At 35.4% G+C, this 15,840-nt stretch overlaps 1 protein-coding gene across 1 annotated transcript; it reads left to right on the top strand.

Moving 5' to 3' along the window:
• Nucleotides 1-449: 449 nt before the first annotated feature.
• LOC141667464 (uncharacterized) lies at nt 450-3,397 on the top strand. Its single transcript, XM_074473973.1, has one exon. The coding sequence runs from the start codon at nt 612-614 to the stop codon at nt 3,102-3,104; it is 2,493 nt and encodes an 830-aa protein (XP_074330074.1). The 5' UTR covers nt 450-611; the 3' UTR covers nt 3,105-3,397.
• Nucleotides 3,398-15,840: the final 12,443 nt, after the last annotated feature.

The following is a 15,840-nucleotide window of genomic DNA, read 5'->3' as shown; positions in this document are numbered from 1 at the left end:
CTTTGACAATTGGACCAATTATAATTTGAGGCATTAGGTACTGCACTATAGTATCATGTAATATTATAACTCAGAAATATAAAGTTTCTTTTTTTTCTTTTTGCTTACACACAAATCAAAAGTCGAATTATCTTTCGTAAGGGGATAATGATTCAACCACCACACTAACAATTTATTAACAATTATACATAGTCTGCAGCAGCCGGAAGTTCTAAGATTAAAGTGGTATATTGGGATTGTTTAGTGTATAATGGCAATTATAGATCTATTGTATGAAAAGAAAGTACAAGACAATCCCATAGATTTTATAATGCATATTCTCATCGAAATAGAAAATTGTCTAAATACTTTATTATAAAAAATGAAGATAGATTCAAAATTAAATAATTCTACCCGTTCTAAATCAATACCGATAGCAGAAATTTACATACAATTTTTGGCAGCAATTTTTGTTCCGCTTTATAATGAGTTTTTGTCAGTACTGCTAATTGCTAAAAGCAGTTAGTGTCCTCGACTCTTTGAAGCTAAAACCCAATTCACACACTCTCAAGTCTTAACCCCAAAATATCTGTTTTGATACTTTCCTTTGTTCAACTAAAGTCTTTAGTTTAATGGCTGAGAAGCTCTCAGTTCCTCTTGTTCTTCCAAACCCACCTCCCACTAAACCATTTTTTCAAGAAACTCACCACAATCCAACCACCACTTCTCCTTCACTAACCCCTCTTTTTCAAGATTACCTTCTCCACCAAAATCCCAAAACCAATTTCTCACAAACCCATAAACCCAAAACCCCAAATTTCAATTCTTTTTCCAGAACTCGAAAGCGCATTGGCAAGCATAAGGACCCAAATAAAGGCAAGCCATGGTCAAGTTCCAATCTTACTTCACTAGGTGAGCAAACCCTTCAAGCTTTATTGAATTCTAATTTCGAAACTGACCAATTTGATGGAATTTTGAGTAATTTGTTTAGTTCTGTTGAGGAAAAGTCTTGTTTTGATGTAAAGTCTTTGTCTTTTGATGTTTTGGGGGTTATTAAGGGGTTAGGGTATCATAAGAAATGTGATTTAGCTTTGAGGGTGTTTGAGTGGGTAAGAAACCGCGATGGTTTGGAGAATTTGTTAGATGGGTCTGTTGTTGCTGTTATAATTAGTATGCTTGGTAGAGATGGTCAGGTTTCGACGGCTTCAAATTTGTTTCAGAAGCTTGAAAAAGTTGGTTTTGTTGGTATTGATGTTTATGCGTATACTTCTTTGATAACTGCGTGTGCTAGTAATGGGAGGTATAGAGAGGCTATATCGGTTTTCAAGAAAATGGAGGAAGAGGGTTGTAAGCCTACTTTGATTACGTATAATGTGATTTTGAATGTGTATGGGAAAATGGGTATGCCTTGGAAAAAGATTACGGCAGTTTTTGATGGTATGAAGCGTGCTGGGGTTGCTCCGGATGCATATACCTATAATACCCTGATAAGTTCTTGTAGACGTGGGTCTTTGTATGAAGAAGCTAAACGGATTTTTGAGGAGATGAAAGTAGCTGGCTTTACTCCGGATAAGGTTACTTTCAATACGTTATTGGATGTTTATGGGAAGTCTGGGAGACCTAAGGAAGCTATGAATGTTCTGAAGGAGATGGAGTTCCATGGTTTATTGCCTAGTGTTGTTACTTACAATTCGTTAATATCAGCTTATGCTAGGGATGGTATGTTGGATGAAGCCATGGAATTTAAAAATCAAATGGTAGAGAAGGGGATGAAGCCAGATGTGTTCACTTATACTACTTTATTGTCAGGCTTTGAGAAGGCTGGCAAAGATGAGGCTGCAACCAGGGTTTACGAAGAGATGAGGGGTACAGGATGCAATCCGAATATCTGTACCTTTAATGCCCTGATTAAGATGCATGGTAACAGGGGTAATTTTAGTGAAATGATGAAGGTTTTTGAAGAGATTAAGCTTTCTGGTTGTGATCCAGATATTGTCACTTGGAATACACTTCTCGCGGTGTTCGGGCAGAATGGTATGGACACCGAGGTTTTTGGAGTATTTAAAGAAATGAAGAGATCAGGTTTTGTTGCTGAAAGGGACACTTTTAATACTTTAATTAGCGCATATAGCCGGTGCGGAGCTTTTGACCAAGCAATGACTGTTTATAAGAGGATGTTAGAAGCAGAAGTAACTCCTGACCTTTCCACTTATAATACTTATTTAGCAGCATTGGCACGAGGAGGGATTTGGAAAGACTCGGAGAAAGTACTCGCTGAAATGAAGGATAGAGGATGCAAGCCTAATGAGCAAACATATAGTTCATTACTGCATGCTTACGCAAATGCAAAAGAAATTGAACGGGTGCGTGCTCTTGCAGATGATATTTATTCCGGAAAGATTGAGCCACATGTTGTTCTTTTGAAGTCCCTTGTCTTGGTTAGTAGCAAATGTGACCTTTTAATGGAAACTGAAAGGGCTTTCTTGGAGTTTAGAAGAAAAGGTTACTCCCCTGATATAACTATTCTGAATGGCATGGTATCTATATATGGCCGGCGACAGCTTGTTACCAAGGCTAATGAGATCATCAACTTCATGTTAGAGAGTGGGGTTACTCCTACTTTGACAACATACAATAGTTTGATGTACATGTATAGTCGATCAGCAAATTATGAGAAATCGGAAGAATTACTGAGAGATCTTTTAGGGAAAGAAATCAAGCCTGATGTCATTTCATATAACACGGTAATATATGCTTACTGCAGACGAGGTAGATTAAAAGATGCATCACGTGTGCTTACAGAAATGAAGAAATCCGGAGTTACTCCAGATGCAATCACATACAACACCTTTGTGGCCAGCTATGCAGCTGATGCAAGGTTCGTGGAAGCTGTTGATGTGGTTCAATACATGATCAAGCAAGGCTGTAGACCAAATGAAAGCACATACAATGCCATTGTAGATTGGTATTGTAAGCTTAACCGTCGAGGCGAGGCAATTAAATTTATTGCTAACGTTCGCCAACTTGATCCACACATTCGCAAAGGGGAAGAAGTTAGATTATCAGACAGAATGGCAAAGGTGGACCAATTAAGAGAGAGGAAAGAATTTCGAAGATACTATTGAACCTTTAGCTCAGTTGGAATTCCCTGAGTCACTATGGTCTCGCTAGCCACTTCTGTTGCCTGTAATATGTAGAATGCTGGTCAGACAATGACCAATGATATATGCTGTTGTATACTATAATTTGGGCCTTCAATATACTGTAGCATCGCAGAGATTGTGTATATAAGAATTTTGAGCTAGCACAAGGCTTACTATGATTCCGAATTAAAATGTGGAAAGGTAAGAGCCTCAAGGTTTGTACACTATACATTATTATACAGCACCGCCACAATATAAATCTTCCCCTTCTGTCATTATCATTTTTCTGCCTTTGGTAGGATAATCTTTTGAATTATGTGGTTCTCTGTCTTCTTAATGGTTACGACTCAACAAGCTTATATTCTATGGCTAATTATTTTGCCTCATATCCTACTAGATTGACATTTTAAGTTTAGTTGGTTTGTTCTTGGATTTTTATTTTGTTTCTTGTACTTATCATGTGTAGCTGACATCCAAAGTTAATTTGCATGGTGTTGTTGCCACAAAGTCTGACAAATTATTGAATTTTGAAGTGATAATATCATCAATTATTCGCTACATTATCTGCTTCAGCTTTTTGGTGTTCTTATACCTTATAATTAACCTGGATTCGTATATACTTTACTGATAGGTTTCGTACACAATGCTCTTGAGATATATGCTAAGGTTTAAGTGTGCAGTTTCCGCAAGGCCTTCAATGTTCTAAGTAGAACATGGAACGGTAGAACCTGGAGACACGTACATATGCAATACTAGGGGTGAGCGCGGTGCCCCGCTGCGGTTTTTTCCTCAAACCGTAAACCAAACCGCACATGCAGTTTGCTCAAATTTTCAAACCGCAACCGCACCGCGTACCCTCGAAAACCGCATAAACCACACCACGAAAACTGCGGTTTATACTTTACATGTTCAAAAAAATTAAATAAATACAAAACTTAAATTTAATCAAACTTCCGAAAATAGTTTTGATCAATCAGAATGCAACATCTTTAGTGAATCTTAAGTTCACTAGTATAAATACTTGGATTTTGGTTTTCCTAGTGAATAAATACAAACAAGAGATTGTATAGTCTCATTTTTATTTGTCACAAAATCGTATGATCCATTTGAATTTCTTAATGAATTTAACATATATTTCTAATTCAATAAAGATGCTATGACCATCCGGTGAAATTCAGTTTAACTAAGAACATAAAATGGTTCTTTATGTTAACCGATAGGAATATAAGTGTATATATATATATATATATTTATAATATATTAAATATTGCGGTGCAGTTTGAACCGCATTTCAGAAATTTAAAACCACAATCCGCACCGCACCGCGCGGTTTTTTAAAAATTCAAACCGCAACTACACCACAAAAATTAAAAACCGCATTTTACGGTGTGATTTGGTGCGGTGCGGGCGGTTTTTGCGGTTTGTGCGGTTTTCTGCTCACCCCAATATGTAATACTGAAGAAACAATATAGGGCAGATGGAAAAGAATTTATGGAATCTTCCCTTGATGTATTATTATCTAGCCTCCTCCGGACCTCCATCAAACAGTTCATGTTCATAAATCATCAAGCTTATTTTGTAGACTTAATTATAATTTAGCCCTTAAAGTACAACATGATATACACATGAACCCTTTAAAAAAAATGGTACATTTTGAAGCGTTAACTATATGTTATTTATACTTCAACCCTTTTGCTGGGTTTTTTTCAATATTACCATTAAAGATTGTATGCTTCAGCCCCTAAACTATGAATTTTGTACATTTTAACCCTTTAATCATTTTTTATATACTTGTTTTGATTCTTGCAAAAAAATATTTAAAAAATATTTAATATTTAATTTTTTAATAATAGTATTTACTATATTAATAGTTTATACAATTAAATAAGTTTTAAATTATATCGATTATAATTGCATATATGCTAGATATTAATAATATATTATAATTTTGCAAGTTTTTTATTATAAGTAAAATTTATAATTCTAGTAAGATTCACCGAAAATAAACTAAATATAATATACATAGATAATTAGTATCCTATACATTTATATATATTTTATATTATTTAATAAATAAAAAATGACAAGAAAATGATTGACGAACAATGTTGTCCTTGAAATATCTAATTGAGGACGTAATAACTTTGAGGTTGAGGGTAGTATTGGAAGAAATTTTAATAAAAGGGTTAAAATAAATAAATCTCATATTTCAATAGTTAAAATATATAATTTTTTTTAAGAATTTATGTATACAATATTTCATACTTTAAGTGTTAAGATATAATTAAGTCTATTTTTTAAGTCAAGCTTATTTTTTAAGTCATCAAGCTTTCTAGAGTACATCTTCGTGCTAGTCATTACATCTAGAGATTTTATCTGGGTATGAGTTGGACACGTTGATTTAAAACTTTTTTTTAAATACCAATATCAAATTGGATGACTGATTATGATTATGGGCACATGCAACGATGGATATACATTAGTATATATTTATTCACAACAATTAGCTCAAATATATTGTGACGCGATGAAGTAATATTAGTTGTCGGAATTAGCCTCATATCTTTTGCTAAATCGACAAGTAATACTCACATAAATTTCCCCCCATATCTCATCATCTATTCTTCAATTTATTCCCCTTAGAAAAAAATAAAATGCTTCTCAAGATATATTTATATTAACATATCATTTGATTAATGTGACTAATCATCTAAATTATTCATTCCAATACTATTTCTAAGTCATACCTTGCAATTTTTTATTTTTCCGAAAACCAACATAGTGATCTACCATATTCATTTTAGTACTGTCGTTTCCGAAGTCATAAAAATGTAATGCTCATTTAACAAATAAAAATAAAATATATTGCTCCATATCCCAAGCAAATAGTGTAGATGTATAGGTAGGGGGCGGATCAGATGTATTACAAATAATGCTTACAAAATAAATAAACAAATAAATAAATGTTTTTAAAAAAGTGTACACACCTTGAAAGTTTTTAGTAAACTTAAAATCAATGAAAAATTATCTAAGTATTGAACGAGCTGGTATACCGTCCAAGCACAGGGTCGAGAACTCGGCATCAGCCACGAAGGAGGTTGTGGGGTGATGAACATCTTGTAAGGCATAACAGGTGCTGCTGAGTGCCAACAATGCTTCATTTCACTCTAACTCTCGACGCCATTTCGTCCATAACCTGTTTTTTTGAATAATCAGACTTATATATACCTTAAAAATGACTATATGTGTTAATAAATAGGGGCGAATTCATGATTTAATTTTTAACGGTGCTGAATTTTTTTTTCTATATTCAAACTCAAGAAAAAGCTAATAAATGAGTAATATAAATTAAAAATATAAAATCAAAAGCATACGTTTATTCATGCTATTAATTTGAAATTCAACATGCAAGTTGAATAAGTAATTACGATACTAATTTATGACAAAAGAAATATTAACAGATTGATAAAAATTATAAATTATGTTCCATCAATTATTACTACAAAAATTAAAACTTCCTTATCTCAAATCATAGCATAGCTCAAACATTTTTCAAGGTTTTTTATTACACAATTTTAATAAAAACATAAATATTCAGGGGTGAGGGTTAAAAATACCCATTTTCGTGGTGAAATTACTCAAAATCCCCATTTTCAGAACACATAGCTGAAATACCGTTTTGTTTACGCATTTTATAATTGGTTAAGTATAATACGTATTTGAGAATTGGATATGTAAGAAAATTACTAAAGATACGCATTTCTAATTTCAGTATTATTATTGACATACGCATTTATCAAATGCGTATTTTAAAAGAAAAAATTGGATACTCATTTGACAAATACTTATCTAGTATAAAATAGGATACCTAAATTGCGAATGCGTATCCCAAACGGTATTTTCAGTCATCCACTTCCGAAATAGATATTTTCAGCAATTTACACCAAAAAATTGTTATTTTTAACATTTTTTCAATAATCAGCACCTCACATATTAAAAATAAAAATTGGAGCAAATAAGAAATAAATTGTAATTTTTATTACTAAAATCAATACTTAAATCCCGAGAAATAAAATTGCAAAATAAAATCTTAATTAAATCGCAAATGTAATTTTGTTTAATTAGATCATAACTGGTTAAGTCACTTTGATGAACATATTGATGCGTATAAATATAATCTAATGAGATTGTAATTGGTTGAGATGAACAAACAAGTGACACACGGGCCATGGGTCGTTGATATGTACTGAATTATACTAGTTGGTAACCCGTGTGAAGCATGGGTCCGAAATTAAAAATAATAATATCATATTATTATTTGCATAAAACTGAAACTCATAATCTGTGCAAAATACAGATTTAAATATAATAGATAAAATGTTGTTAAAATATGTAGTTAAAAAAAATCGAAATTAAGTGTAATTCTAAAATTTCTCTGTATAGTTCTTAGTTATGTATGCACCTAATTATTTAACTTACTAATATGATTATTTTAAAGTAAACTGACGCTTGGATGTTCAGCAACAAATAAAAATTGAAGGAAAATAAAATTTATAAAGAGTAGAAGTTAATTTTTGTCAGTTGAGATTTTATTACATAAAATTTTAAAAATAGTTGTATAATTTTTTAGTGAGTACCAAGATTTGAAATCTAAACATGGGTTTCGCTTATTAGTATAAATAGTTGATAATTTTTCCCTTCCAAAAAACATCTCATGTTTTGACTTTTTACACTATTCATGATAAGTGATTGATTACTAATTTACGTCTAATCTATAATATCAAATATAGTCCTGAGTGATCTTGTTAAATTCGTATTTATGAGTATTTTAATACAATGAAATTTTTATATTTAATATTAATACGAAATTAAAGATATTAACAATCAAAAGTGTGCATTGATAAACGTGTCCAATACAAAAAGGAAAAGTATTTAGGGACATAGGGAGTAGTTGATAACCCGTGCGAAACACGGGCCCGAGACTAAAAATATCGAATTAATATTTGTAGAGAATTATTCATAATCTATGCAAAACACGAATTAAAATTAATATATTAATACCAAATATTAAATAATCTATGTAAAACACGAATTAAAATTAATATATTAATACCAAATATTAAATTGGTACTTACAAAAATAGTTATGCGATTAAAAAGAATAGAATCGGTTATGAAATTTTCCACTATAATTCTAGTTTTGCATTGTTTTACTTGATATAGAAATCTAACATATTAGTTTTTTTGTGAAACGAATTATATCTCTATCTTACGAACCAAATATTTGTTATTTAGATAATTTAATATTAAATATATATATATATGCCCGCAAGGGTTGGCTCAGTTGGTTAAAGAGAGAAAAACTATTCTCTTGGTCACAGATTCGAATCCCACGGGAGAAAAATTTATGATTATGCCTCATGAGTCAGAGTTTGTCGTGGTTTGCAGGCTATTGCGTGAGCCCGTAGGGTTTACCCAGTGCGCACCCGAAGGGTAGCGGCTGCGGGTTATCTACGATAAAAAAAAATTATTAATTATATTATTTGATAATTATTTTATAATTAGCCTTTTCAATAGAGTTTATTTAATATTACCTAATTATAGATAAAAATTAATTTACAAATTAAAAGTAAATAGATGTTATTAAACTTAATTTAATATTACTTAATATAATCTAAATACAGCCCATAAATTTGTTATTGTTAAAATATGTTTTTTTTTAAATTTTAGTAAATAAACGTTGTGATGGAGTAACAAATACGATCTTTAAATTAATAATTTTCAGTTTAAAAGTTAATAAATGTTACTAAAGTTATTTGTTATTACTTAATTATTTTTAAAATAACATTATCCAGTTTAAATGTAAACTGACACTAGTATTGACACTAACTAACAGAAAATAAAATTTACAGAGAATAGAAGTCAATTCGTGTTAATAGTTTATTTTACAGTTAGTAGTTTTTCAAAATAAAAGTAAATAGATGTTATTTTACTTAATTTAACGTAACTTAATAAATTTTTAATATAATTTATAAATAAATAAAGTTTACAGAGAATATAAGTCAATTTGTGTTAATAATTTATTTAGTAGTTTGCAAAGTAAATAAAATTTACAAAAAATGGAAGTTTATAGAGAATAGAAGTCAACTTATGTCAGGAAAGTACCAAATTTTGGTACCTTGGTACTTTGGTACTTTTAACACGAAATTATACATGGTTTCACTTATTAATAAAAAACTAGCTTATGGCTCGTGCGATGCACGGGTCTTGTTTAAATATTTATATATTTTTATTTCTATTTTATGTAATTTTATATAAATAATTAAATATTAAATAATGATTATATAATTATACTTTGATTATGTATAATTTCAAGTTAAATTCAAATTGTATAAATAGTATATGATTGATGAGATCTATATAAATGTTTGTTGTGAGTGAGATTCAAACCTGAACACTTATATGTATATTTATAAATAATAATATAAATGTTTGTTGTTAATGGAATTCAAACGTGAGAACTTATATGTATCTTTATAGATAATAATATAAATATTTTTTGTTGACGGGATTCGAACCTGAGAACTTGTATAGGGCATTTTTTTAGTATTTGGATCTAGCGGTTCTGATTATTTGATGAAGAAGATCCGACCGTCAAAATGGAAAGGGATAACCAAAATGAGTGGTTAACCAAACTACAAATTATATCACATTCTGGTTATTATAGTATAGTATAATATTGTATAGTATAGTATAATATATATAGATAAATTGAAAGGATACATGTTAAAAAATCTGCTGAATTTTGATGGGGGTTAGAGCTAATCTTGATCCCTTCTATGATCTGCCCCAGCTAACAAATCTCAGGATGTATTAATAAATGTGAGAAGACCAAAGATCAATTTAAATACAATAACAGTAAAATTTACAAGGAAACTGACCATCGTTTATATATTCAAATTGCAAGTCATGACGATTAGACTTCATATTTTCATTTGTGCAGCATAAGGTAAAAGGCAGTTATATAATATTCTAAGCAATCAACTCAATACATATTAGTAATATTAATAGGTGATGTGGTTCAATACATGATAAAGCAATTTTGTAGACCAGATATGAGCACATACAACGCCGTTGCAGATTGGATTATAAGCTCAACCGTAGTGATGAGGCAATTAAATTTTGCTAATCTACGTCAACTTGATCCACATATTCTCAAGGGCAAGTGAGTGGATTATTAGACGGACCGAATTGTGAAAGTGGATCAATTTAGAGTGAGGAACGAATTTCGAATCCATATATATATAAATGTCGCAGCTCAGTTGACATATATTTGAAGTTACTATTATCTCGCTAGCCACTTCTCCAGCCATTACTTGAACTGTGTTGGTCATACAATGACCATTAATGTTGTACTAGTGTAGTTTAATTTTGAACTTCAACGTCCTGCAAACAAGGATTTTGAGCAATATTATGCTAAGTTTTTGAGGGTGCAGTTGGTTGGTTGATTTTGAATCACAAACTAATACTCAGTGTGTTTATATGAAACTATAAAAGACAAATTTACTACTGAACGTCTATTTTTATTATAAATCTATACAAGTGCACAGCTAAAAATCAGGATTAACTTCTGCTATGGATAAAAAATAATATGTAAAGACATAATTGATCCTGAATTAATTGTATCATAGAGTTGACTGATCAAACCAGTGACACCATGACCCAAAATAGGTCGTCACGGTCATGACCCCGATATGAATCTTGATAGTCCAAACAGACTACGACGACCACGACCCAAAATGGGTCTTATAGCCCACGACCCAAAGTCGGATACGTGATAGGCCCGCCGAACAAACCTGAGAATGAGGTCCATAATGATTTCAATATCGTATCCAACTTGAAACGGACTCCTCTTAGAAAAGAGCCAGAATCCACCGTTTAGAGGAGTCCTACTTACCATTTAAGTAGAAAACTTGTCCACCAAGTCTCCCTACCCTGGTCTAACCCTAAACTCAACATCTATATAAAGGGCTTTACCCCTTAACCTAAAACTACGTTTTTGTTTTGATTCTCTAAAACACAGAGATAAGTAAGCATCTTGCGAGGACAGTTAGTCCCCACCACGAGAACAACCATTAAATCTCGAAATTCAACAACCCTAGCATTAATTTTAATCACAGCCCTATTTTTTATTCCACAACATTTGGCGCCATCTGTGTGAAGATTACAACAACCATGGTACTTACACGGAGCAGAAACAATGGTGGAACCGACGATCCCGTCCCATCAGAAACAATCTCATCAATAATGGAGATACCCCCACACTCAACCTATGCCACCACCCAAGGAGTAACACTTGCAGGGGCATCTGAGGCCCAACCTCAAGGGACGAATCCCCCAATCCAAGATCCGCCCCTAGGATCGAATCCCCCAGCACCCCAAGGGACGAATCCCCAATTCTAGCAACTACAGGCGACGATCAACCCTCAGCCCGTCGGGTATGAGTATTTAACGATCGTGACCCCAGGGACCACCAACCCGCCTTACGAGATGCATGTATACCCCGAGGTTGGAGGAAGTGAACTCTTTAATCGAAGTGAAGGACAAGGGCAGACGCCCCCATACATCTGTGGCTTGGCTCCCATACCTGAGAATCGAGAGTTCTCTAGACCCTAATCTGCTAGAGACTCTGACTCATCGGACGATGAAGTTGTTACAAGGAGGAGACGTGTTGGTAACGATCCAATGCCTAGTGGTTATCAACAGACCAGGAGCACTCAAGGGACAACTCCTCAAGATGTATAAGAGAGGATCAGGGATCATGAATCTGACATCCAAAGGATGAACCGTGATCGAGATGCACCAGGCACCGAGACCCCCACATTTGGCAAGACAAAGGGATTTTCCTCCTACCATAGACCTGGGCGATCGAACACCAAGACAAAGGGTTGCGACCCCAAGGGCTGATCCAAGTGATTTAATGCCCCTAGGATATCCTGATGATCTAAATCCACCATTCACTGAAGAGATAATGAATGTCCACATATCAACGAAGTTTAAGATGCCCATCATCAAAGCATATGATGGCACCGGCGATCCAGCTGATCATGCCACGACATTCTCCACCGCCCTGTTACTACAGCCTGCGAACGACGCTATCAAGTGTCAGGCCTTTCCCCAGAATCTATTTGGCATGGCTCAAAGGTGGTATAGTCGTCTACCCCCAAATTCGATTGGATCTTTCAAAGAACTAAGGCAAGCCTTTATCAAGCAATTCATTAGTGTCAGAGTACATGAGAAAAGTTTGGCCTCTCTCATGGGCATTGTGCAAGGAGCGAATGAGTCCTTAAGAGACTACCTGAATCGGTTCACAAAGGAAGCCTTGAAGGTCCCGGATCTTGACGACAAGGTAGCTATGATAGCACTGCAGCAAGAGATAATGACCATGGGGGTAACAATAGAGGTCGAAACCCACAGCCCAGAGGGTTAGTTGATCTCCGGAGGGTCAACAAAGAACTCTCGAACGGCTTATGCTATAGAGGTGATGAATATAGTCGGAGACACACCCAAACGTGCCAGGACTGAGACGATACTTGAATTCGGCCATATGGAACTGGGGGCAGGTCCTCCCAATAGAAGACGTGGATGTCCAAGAGAACGATGAGTGTCGAGGGAATCCAACTGAGGACTTGGTGCCAATTCCCTTAGACCTGTTAGACCTTGATAAGGTCACCTACATTGGAACATCCTTAGGGAAACCCCTGAGGGACCAATTGTAAAAGTTCGAACAAGAGAACAATGATGTATTTTCTTGGATAGTGGACGACATGTAACGCCCTCCAAATCCGGGGTCTAGATCTAGGGGTTACTCGCTAATCTCTATCAATACAACCTGTATAATAATTATGCAAACATATATCTAACCTTTTTATATTCTATCCGGGATCTTTTCAGGTTGAGGTATGAAAACAAGAACAACACACTACATTTATTACAAACCAAGTTGAAAATCTCAAGAACTCTCTTTATTACAAACCATTGCCTAAACAAGTTTTAAACTAAATTTATTTTATTCAAACATACACCACACTTATCTACATTATACCTACTCAGGTAACTCAAAGCTCTCTTCCTGAATTGGGATTAGCACTCTTGTTATTAGAGGATCCCGCTGCTTGACACGCTTCATTACCACGCGAGTCCTGATATGTTTCATTTTCCTTACTAACTAAAATAATAAGGTAAATAACAACAAAGGGGGTGAGCCAAAATTTTCTCAACAAGTTCACAATATATAAACAGTGTTATAAGAAACTAAATAGCCTCTCCTTTCAGAAGGTAGGTAGCAAATACAATCTTCTGTGCCTCATCGATACTCAGAATCTCAAAGGATTTCTCCATTTCCTTTAACCATGCCCTTGCCTCAACTGGGTCGGCTGATCCGTGGAACTCAGGGGGCTTAAGGGACTTAAAAGTCCTGAAAGAGTTTGCCACAGCATTGTTATTTCCTTGAGGGGGTGGGTTGGGTTGACGTTCCAAGTTCTGCCTTAGGAGTTGCATGAACTGGCCCATAGGATCCATGCCTGGGTTTGGTACTGGTTGCTCAACCTCAGTTTCTCCTTCTTCAGCCTCTATCTCAAATCCCTCAACATCATATGTTTCCTCTTCCTCTTCATACAGGGAGTCATCCTATTCCACATAATCCTCGTCTTCCTCTTCACTGTGTTCCTGGTTCCTATCATCCTGGTTATGGCTTCCCTGGTCCTCAGATCCAGGGTTCGCCCTAGTTCCAATCTTTCTTGGCGGCATGATACTGATAATAAAAAAAATTATTGGGAAATTCAACGTTAGGTCACAATCAAACACAACATTGTGTCTTGCACAATTTTATAATGGGGAGAATGTATCTCACAATTCTATTACATTATCACAGTTCTAATAAGAAGTGCAGTAATAATAATGATAAAAACAGTGATCTCATCACTAAGGAACTGAACCGAAAGGAAACAAATATATACATAATGCAAGAAATACATAGTTTGATCTGGTCAAAAGTACAACAGTGCTACAGCCATCTGTCCCAAAAGTGATACACAAGAGTCTATTTGTCTAGTCAGAAAAAGGGATGCTATATATAAGTTAACTATCCCGGAAAATTGGCTCTTACTAAGGCCTCGGCTAACTGGACAACTAGACTATCCCATCGTCGGTCCTGAATCACACACCGGAGCGGCTCAGCTCCCATACCCTTTCCATCGCACGATGGAAGATATAGTCGGCCTGCCGCCTGGAGATCCTACCGTGCCTGTCCCCCTGGAGCAATCTGAGCCTCGCTCGGGACGTGAGCTCTATCCCCGTAAGCTCTTTCCTCAAGGATCGGGGTTTAGAAGCCCTAGTCTCATAAGCTCGGGTACGCCTGCCCGCCCTCTCCGCATCCAACTCCCTCCTGGCCTCATCCAGTCGGGCCTCGGCAACAGCCACTCGGGTCCTCAGTACATCCTGAACATAGCCGTGGGCTAACGAAGACTGCCTGTGGGCAGGGTCAAGAGGTGGTGAATCCGGAGCCGCTGGGGGTGCCTCCTCAGTCTGCCTAGGCTCGGAAGTATGGGTCTCTGAGCTGTCATCATAAGGGATCCAAGATAGTGGTGGAGGGGTAGGAGCTCTGACCACCGGAAGTGTGGGTAAAGGGGTACCAGCATACACTACCATAGGTCCGACACGCTCCTCAGCTACTGGGACCTCATCCGGGTCCTCCTCATCTGGAATAGCAATGACCTCTGTCTCTGACTCCTCTGAGGGGTCCTCCTCATCTGAAATAACAATGACCTCCGTCTCTGACTCCACTGAGGGGTCCTCCTCATCCTCCTCCATCTCAGGCTCCTCCTGATCCTCAACATCTAGCAGTGCCTCATCATGCTCACGCTCGAACATCTCAGGGTCCTCTATCTCAGGCGCCTACACATTAAACGAGCTAAGTTAATATCATGATACTTATAAGGGTTCCCGTAAGGGTTTTAACTGTCAGCACTACTTTAAGTAGTCCGACCATGAACTTGGCAAGAGTTCTTATTATCTTTGTGAGTTTGTTATTATATCGTCGCATCATCTCTGAGGTTTATAACGCTTGGCTCTGATACCATTTCTGTAACACCCCCAGATCCGGGGTCAGGGATCCGGGTCGTCACGGTCTTTCTTTCCACAATATCATTTCACTTAATTAATAATAAATAACCTTATGTTGTGACCCCACACTAACACACACCACAACCCGTTATAGTCTCAGAGATGAAATTGAAATAAGTACAAGTCCTTGAATCCACAATTAAAAGTTATTACAACCCAAAATGATTACTTGATAAATTTACAGTTAATTGCCATTATCTGCCACAAGTTATAATTATACATAATTGATTCTCAAAAGTAGAATGCCTGATCTATCAATTGATCTACCTCTGCAGCTATAGCAGCTACAACATCAACGGGAAGACGCGGGATGCTTCCCACGCGCTTGCGCTGGGTCTGCTGGAGTCTGGTCATCTTTCCTAACTGTTATTGTGTGATGCAGAAATAAAGCAAGAGTGAGCCTTACAGCTCGCAAGATAATATATAGTGATAACAATAATACAAGTATCTAAATGGATACTTACTAGAATCTTTTATCATGTGTAAGGTAATTACTTAATGGGTATAAGTTTTAAAAGAAGATGAAGTTACCAATT

This window comes from Apium graveolens, chromosome 1 (genome assembly GCF_009905375.1).
Source record: "Apium graveolens cultivar Ventura chromosome 1, ASM990537v1, whole genome shotgun sequence".
Lineage (NCBI taxonomy): Eukaryota > Viridiplantae > Streptophyta > Magnoliopsida > Apiales > Apiaceae > Apium > Apium graveolens.
This window is presented reverse-complemented; position numbering and strand designations above follow the sequence as displayed.

Excerpts from the sequence above, each read along its gene's own strand:
- LOC141667464 (XM_074473973.1), top strand. The coding sequence starts at position 612 with ATGGCTGAGAAGCTCTCAGTTCCTCTTGTTCTTCCAAACCCACCTCCC.